We start from the raw sequence: 8415 nt of genomic DNA, 5'->3' as shown, positions 1-8415 counted from the left end.
ACCTCCAGTATATCAACATTGTTCTCCAATAGTTCTAGTGAAGACAACGCTCTCATAAAGATAAAAGGTCAAGTTGAAGTTGACAAACGTCGAGTAAAACACGAGGATGATAAAAGCAGAGGATCTAGGCATACAAAACTATTATTTGCTCAAGGTTTAAAGCAAAAGGAGATTAGAACTATCGAGTGCGCCCAAGGCTTATCAGTAATGTTAAAAACCAAAGCATGTTGTTGGGCAAACATTAAAAAAGATTAGAAACACGTCAAACTCAACTATGAAGATATTGGATGTCTCACAAATCTCGCCTTAATATGACCGCCTTGGCCGTACAGCAGCTCTATCATACCCACATTCAGAAACGTTCTGCNCCAACGGGTTCATGTCGACCTCGTCCATCACTAAAGCACAACGTGCCAGAGGCCTTGGCAAAAAGCACCAAAGCTGCCACAATGACCAACAACAGCACTGCGAGCACAATGCCCACGATCATTCCGATCGTACTGGCGGGTAGGATGCCGTTGTCGTAGCTCTTGTTGATGTCCAAATTGATATATCCTGAATCCACAAACGAACTCGTTCCTTGCTCGATCTCACATGTGAGACGGAACGAAACTCGCTCGTCCTCGCTGTTGATCTCGACGTTGTTCTGTTCTAAAATTTCCATCAATTTGTCATCGACTTGGAACTCGATCTCAGACTCCAGGTTTCGAATGTACTGATCCTTGTCATCGACGCTTTCGAGGTTGGTGTTGATCCTGAAGTGGGACTCGGAGGACAGTTCGTTATTGTCGTTGTTATCGATGTACCACTTGAAAGTGGGCTCCGGACGTCCTCCATAAGCTAGGCATCTGAAGGTGACCGTCTCCCAATTGGATTTGCCCTCTTCCCAGTCGTTTTCACGTTCGTTACAATTGTAATCGGTCTCAAACGTGCCGCCCATCAGGTCGTTATCGTCCTCATCGGTCATGACTAGGGTCGACTGGTTGAAGGTGAACAGCTCGAAATCTCGGGTGGCCGTCTGAAAACAAAAACCATCAGAAATCATGAAAGGTCCAATTTCGTTCCCAGATTGATAGCGCCAGGACACGAAGGCTTTGATTGGCAAACTCGTTGGGCCAAGATCCAACCCAGACTCACTTGCACGCCTGATCCACTGGAGGACAGTCCAATGGCACTGAGCTTCCACTTTCCAGTGTCTTCGGGCTCTGTTCCACTAATTCTGATCCCACAACGGTTGTCTTGGAACGTGTATTGCACGCGGGACAAAGCTTGGCAATTCTGTCCATTTTCGCCCGAACCAGCCGAGCATTTGATGTCGTGGGTTCCACCCGTATGTGTTCCCACATTTAGGGGCTCGTCATGGACCCAAAGGCAGGATTCGACTGTGCTTTCGAAGCTACAATCTAATGAGACCGTCTCTCTTTCTGGCACCGGGTTATCTTCGTCATTTTGTGGAGTCATGGCACAGTTAGTGATGGAAAATCCCTGGACCACAGCCACGAGTGCCAATGGCACCAAAGCTAGGATGAAGATTCTCATACTCTATCAAATGTCTCACGGAACTATTGGGCTCAGGTTAGGGAAACGAAAAAATGTTAACTGGCCTATGAGTCAAAAGATTGGGGATTCAGGCCAAAGCAAGGTGAGCAAACATGGTTATCTTATCATTCACTATCGACCTGTTTCACATTACAATCATGAATCCCGATATAATATTCTCTCTCCATGGGGAAGTAGCTCGCTAATGCTAATGCTGCACACTGTATGACTAAACATGAGGATCCTACTACTTGCTACTTGTGTGGAAACCAAGATGCTAACTCCGTCATAGGCATTTCTTTCATCACACGTTGTAAATGTGTTTTTTAACCGCAGAGCTGATGACTCAAAATCATGATTCAAGCAACAAGATATTTCAGCGTGAAAACTATGTGGCTTAATATCTTTCCGCATGTTAGGTCCAAAGCGATGAATATGTCCCATATCAGAATATATTGTCTTGACCATGCATAGACAGCCCCGTATTCATTCGTACACAAAGTGGCAGAGAGATTACGAATTAATGATTACCATCTTCTTTATCAACCGAGATTGTGGTAAATTGGGCATGTTCATCGAATAATCTAGAACAACAACGTTGTTTTCATAAATGCCTTTGAGCTTATACACCTTTGGAATAATATGTTGCGCCTGTGTCCATTTTCTCGACACCCTTCATCTGTTGTGTATGTTTGCGTAATTAAGTTTCAGTCGTTGTTCCTCTACCCTTTCCAACACCACGAGATCGAAAATCGATATCAAAATATCGGACAAAAACTTGGATCCGCACAAATTTGCCGGTGGACCCCGAACCAAATCTCCTCCGTGACAAATGAGCCTCCGCTTGACGCTCAACCATCTTGTCATATTTGGCAACGTCCTGCTGGCCTGGTTTCACAGACTGGCTGGCTGGCTGGCTGGATTAGTGTGTTCCTTCTAATCCATATGAAACATGACACAAAACACCTTAGAACAATGATAAGAGCTTTGGTTGAGACTGACGCAATGAATGAATTTTAGGAATGACAGTTTAATGTTGAAACGTTTCATTGAATGAATATTATGGAAGAAAATGCTTTCAATCACGCAAATGAGTCATATGTATATTGAGTGTTGAGTTGCTTGTCTACTCCAAGGGTCGAAAGGGAAAGGGGCTCATTCAAGGAAATGCTGGTGGGTTCAAGCCCTCCAAAGCTAATTACGCCACCCACTGCGAGAAATATTGACAGTCAACAAATCCTCTTGAAAAACGACCCTAATGAAAAAATGGGAACATGTTGTAATTAGTTGCTTCATTCCCAGTTTCCCCTCCCTTTTTTGGTCTCCATCAACCTCAATCTCATCTTCATCATTCAAGTTATTTGGCTACGTTGTCCATAACTCGTAGTCATACTTTTTATCGAGGAGGGCAGACACATTTTGTAGGCCAACAATGAGACATCCTATGCTCATTATTTGGGCGGGCGTTTCCACGACTCAAAGAGCATTCGGTATCTCAATCTAGGTATTCGCCATGTCAATGATAAGCCTGTCAGGCCCCTGATAAGTCCAACGGGGACTAGCGAAGCTTTTAACTACATACAGTACTATGTGACCAAATAGCATTTCACGCCTCAATTTGAAGCAAGAGGCTTTTGAATCGTATTTGCTTTCACGCCCAGACAAATCATGGTCATTAATCCTTGCCATTTCACCCCTTTGGAAGTAAAGAAGATCGAGGTGGTTGTACCGTACTCTCTTGGTTGGTGGGCTGGTTGGCGGGCTGAACTCAGGGAAGGCACGAACAACGAAGAAAGTTCGTAGAGACTTCTTTGGTGTCTCTCCAACTTTTTTCGCCTCCATGGCGAACCGAAGCCGGGCTTGGCACACACTAGATGACAAATGAGTCAAATCTCTGGTTGTGAACGTCAGATAATTCTATGTCATGTTTACAATGGCAGGAAATGCTCTCATGCTGCTGCTGCTGCTGCTGCTGCTACTGCTGCTGCTGCACACCTTTTCAAGAAGAGTAGTTTTGCCTCATCCGGAAGAAAAGCCCTTCCCGTTCCGCGATTCGTTCCATTTTTCATGGCACGATTCTCTCTACTCGAATACGATCGCCAAACATGACATGGAAATCAATTTTTAATCAAATATCAATGAGCCTAAGATTACTGGAGATCCTTTCGGAATCCCCGATGTTCCATTTGAACCATTCGGTCTTCCATTGAACTGGGGCTGCGAGGTTCGTTCCACGAGAGAATACCACAATGGATCTCCCCAACTCCCGCAAAAGAGACGATGAGGGTTGAGAGTATTTGAATTCAAAATGAACCGGTCCATAGAGAAAGATTAATGTTAGACATGGAGGATAACCGAACCTCGTTTTGTTGGTGGGGGAACAGAGTTTGCTCGGCCTCGTGGTACTAGAACTGTCGTCGACTCAAGAGCTCGGTAAAGTGATATTTTTTACACAATGCCAAGGAACGCTGAATCTGAATTCATGAATCATCCCGCCCAAGTTCTCAAATTCTTATTCCAATTGTTAAGGTAACTTGAAAATTTGCAATACTCAAACATGGTTTTAAATTGCATGCAAAACGTACCTTGCTTTTCCAAATTGAGCAAGCTGGATGGTGATTTGGTGGCCATCAGATGGGTCATTGATCAAAACACGAGGTCTTCCTATGCATTCATGGATGCACTCGGTCAAGCAAAACGAGATGATGTTCTCGGTTCTCACTTTTGCACTTCCGCTCTTGGTCGCTCTCACCAATCTTCGGGAAGACTAAGTTCTTTCGAACCACAAAGTGGTCCCCTCGACATGGGATAAAAATGGTTCCAGACAATGACCTGAATATGCTCAATGGCTTCAAATACGTCAACTGATATTAACAATGAAATAAACGCTAAAACAAGGACACCAAAGAGTATATATCTTGTGAGATACTGTTCAATACATTGATCGGGTGTATGATCGAGTATTCCCAAATTTGCCATGAGCATAGCACGTAACCGTGAATGGTGTGTGGTGGATGGAGAGATAGATAGAAAGATAGATGGATCAACCCTCATCAGGCAAAGAAATTTCCCCCCGATGAGTTTTTCCACGAATGTGGTCGATCCCCATTGGGAAGTGCCAAAATCAACCCCATTCAGAGACGGGCCAAGAGAGTTATGACGTCCATTGGTGTCAGTACAAATGTTGTACTGGCAGTATATACAGTCTATTCCTATATATATGGGGTATATGTATGTATGTACATGTATCTATCTATGAAAGAATGAATGGATGGTTGTACTGACGGAGCACTCGCCTCTCATATGAGACCCATGGGATGCACGAGCGAATCTTTTGCATGAAAGATGATGATAGCCGCCACTGATTGGTTTTCAGTTTCCATCACTTGGTGTGACCAATCGATTTTCCATGGCGATGCATCCCTTTTCACCATTGAAGGATATTTGTACAGTCCTGCAGGCATTCCGAGAGGTATGTGTATTGATAGGGTATTTGCTCTCTGGATTTAGATAACATTTCCCAACATCTTCCCTTGAATATTCTCATGACTTCGAAGCCACGAGACATCATGCCAAGTTAAGCTCATAACGTCTGGAAATGTGGTTGGTTTCTTTTCTAGTTTTCGCCCTTTCTATCTTCTATGTCCGAATTCATGATGTACGAAAAGTGTGCCTAGGGACGGACTCGGGTGGTTTCCCCGCTTGAAAAGTGCTTGGGCTGAACTTCGAGAACGATTTTTCTTGATTCTGATTTTTAGCAAAGACCATTTGTTACACACTTCCCTTGTTTTCCCCAGACTTTTACGAACCTATTCATTTTGAATGCCCTGTTTCCACAATCCAGCACCATCAGTCAGTCAGTGAGCTAACCGAGCTAAGAGTTCGTTTCAGGCAGCCCTACCGGGTTCACATGCCGTTGGAACTCCCTAGCTAGACTGGGATACTTTCTTTCCAAGAGTACACAGACAGGGTACAACCACGGGAAAAGGAGAAGGGTCGTTATTGTTGTTAATCGTGTTCAGTGGACCTCCGGTCATTTTTCACCTTCCACCCATGCACCTCCCCCCCTAAATCCAACATTGAAAATGTACATTATTTACTCCAAAAGAAACTCTTTTCTGCCTACACCGATACTAGGCCGACAATAAACATCACATACCATAAGACTTCAGGATTTTTTGCCGCAGAAAAATAAATGTTTATTATTCGAACTACAAGTCTATCAATGGTTTCACTTGATTGGCCAGAACCCTGAGAAAGTGTCTCAGCTTAAATGTTGTTTAAGCTTTCAGGAGTTTTCTACTAACCGAATTAATATCAATTCTAGATAGTGACGAGGCAAAAACACACACACCACCGTTTTGAATAATTCTTTTCATTCTCCTCTCCCTCCTCTCGTTGAGGACAAACAAACGGAGAAATACCGGGTGACAGGACACTTTCTCAAAATCGTTGTTATTGAGACGAAATATATATTTGGCACCAGAAAATATGTTGCTTTCTTATTGGTCAATTTGTTTTAGAAATCATATCAATCCCCATTTATAAGGGAGGAAATAGGGATCAACCTGTGAATTATCGACCAATCTCATTAACGTCGAATGTTTCCAAAGTTATGGAAAAGCTTGTTAAGATAAAGCTTCTTGAATACCTTGACATAAAAGGTAGCATTCCTGACCAGCAGCATGGTTTTCGTGCCCATTTTAGCACTGTGACACAATTGATTCAGCACTTTGACGACGTTATAGAGGGACTACAACATAGCGATTGCGTAGATGTTATATACTTGGACTTTGCTAAAGCATTTGATAAAGTGGATCATATTCTACTGCTAAGTTATTTAAGTATACTAGGGGTTGGAGGAAATATTTAGTCTTGGATCAGAGATTTCCTCACCAACCGCACACAAGCCGTTCGAGTTGACGGCTGCTTAGGCTGCCCTCGAAACGTGGTATCTGGGGTACCTCAAGGAACTATTCTGGGTCCGATCTTGTTCGTTTTATTCATTGCACCACTACACGGATTGCCCCTCCAGTCTTCAATATCTTCTTATGCTGACGATACTAAGCTAGTCTTCGGAAGAAATTCACAAAACCAGACAGACCTGCAAACTGACTTGGACATTGTATACAAATGGGTCCACTCTCAAAACATGGAATTAAACGGGGATAAGTTTCGAATCATGACGTACAACCAAAATGAAGTAGACAAGCCAATTTACACCGACAATCGCCTGAAGCCCATTTTATCAGTAAGCTCCGTTAAAGACCTTGGAATAATAGTTGAAAATAACGGTAAATTTGAAGAACACATCCAATCGAAAGTGACCAAAGCATACCAAACTTGTGGCTGGATATACCGAACTTTCAAATCCAGAGACGCTTATACTATGAAAACTCTATACAAATCTATTGTTCAACCGCATTTAGAATATGCTTCCCCAATCTGGGCGCCAATGAATGTAGGGGGGCTGAATAAGATTGAAAAAGTACAAAGAAGTTTTACAAAATATATTGCAGGCATGTCCCACTTAAGCTATTGGGAAAGACTTCAATCCCTTGAATTATATAGTATTCAGCGTAGGTACGAACGCTACCTAATCCTTTATGTTTTTAAATGTCTCCATGCACTTTGTCCTAACCCGGGAATGAAGTATAACGTTAGTGACAGAAGAGGCATCACGTGTGAAATCAAATTTAATTTCAACCGTAAGAAGTGCTCGTCGACGTTTTCAGACCGTAGTCAAAAAGCGGGTGGGATATGTGGAGTAGTATATTAATAAAAGAATTGAATGGTAAGGTTTCAAACTTTGTGTTTTATTCGTTTACTCCGTAACATGCTTCGTTAGGCCTAAAAAATCAATTTCCCGTGTCCTGTTTCTTTCCTGTCACCCGGTACAAGAATACGCTCTAAGATGCCTGACTTTAACAAGATATTTTTCGTTGAGCTACTTATTGTTAATCTATTGTAACAACACCTCCAACCCTTCTGAGAGACCTTTCCAATCCTATAAGGTTAAAATTACAAACACTTTATGCATCAATAATGATAAACAGATCACTAAATATGGTATACTTGCGGCATACCAGCGAGTTTCATCATCTTTTTCCATTAAATCGTGCTAAAAAAGCGAATGTTAAGGTTAGAAGCAGTAATACTTTTCGGGTTAGTCCCCCAAAACTTGCGAAAATGAGCTTTATCTAGTAATATTTTGTTGAAAACGATGATTGCCAAAGTGTTGACGCCTTGCTATTCATATAGTATAGAAGCTCCAGTGAAATGATGATTTACTCGTCAAAATTGATCGGAATTTTACCCTTAATGAATAAGCCATCAACTCTTCTGGGAGACGTTTCGAATTCTTTGTGTCACAGTACTGGGGCAAAACATTGTTCATCAAATAATCTCGTTGTAAAGTCTGGACCGTCTGGACCCTCAGAGCGTATTCAACGCTCAATGAAAAGGACTATACAAAAACAAGGCACTAGCGAATATGAAACCATTATTCGTTTTGGCAGGTTTGTTCCTGGATAAGTTTTAACCCCTCTACTATCCGTAAGGAACTTATGAAGGTTGGTCCTCAAATAGACAAAGCAATTTATTTATTAAAATGGCGAAAAAGCTACAAGTTCCAAACCCTTGTAAATGTACCATCCTTGCTTTCAAGGAATTATCATTATTTTTTTTCAAAGTAACCTAAAAATGACGAAAATATGTAGCTATGTAGGTCGATCTAACTCAACTGGCTTGCCCTTTCATCCTATTCCGCTGAGTGATTACTGAAAAAAAAAGAAAATTATTAGAAAAAGTTACAAATTGAAGAAAATGAACGTTTTGTGGCGTTTATGGTCCAAATATTATTTTTTGTGTACGGTT

General features: G+C 42.0%; 1 protein-coding gene across 1 annotated transcript in view; it reads right to left on the bottom strand.

The window, feature by feature from the left end:
- The window catches only part of LOC131886727 (uncharacterized), a gene marked incomplete in the record, with an annotated part of 2293 nt that extends 650 nt beyond the window's left edge, over positions 1 to 1643 (bottom strand). The window contains 2 exon segments of the mRNA XM_059235128.1: positions 374 to 1018; positions 1138 to 1643. Of these exon segments, the coding sequence (XP_059091111.1) occupies positions 374 to 1018; positions 1138 to 1539 (1047 nt within the window).
- Positions 1644 to 8415: the final 6772 nt, after the last annotated feature.

The sequence above is a fragment of the Tigriopus californicus genome, chromosome 9 (assembly GCF_007210705.1).
Source record: "Tigriopus californicus strain San Diego chromosome 9, Tcal_SD_v2.1, whole genome shotgun sequence".
NCBI classification, from domain to species: Eukaryota; Metazoa; Arthropoda; class Copepoda; order Harpacticoida; family Harpacticidae; genus Tigriopus; species Tigriopus californicus.
This window is presented reverse-complemented; position numbering and strand designations above follow the sequence as displayed.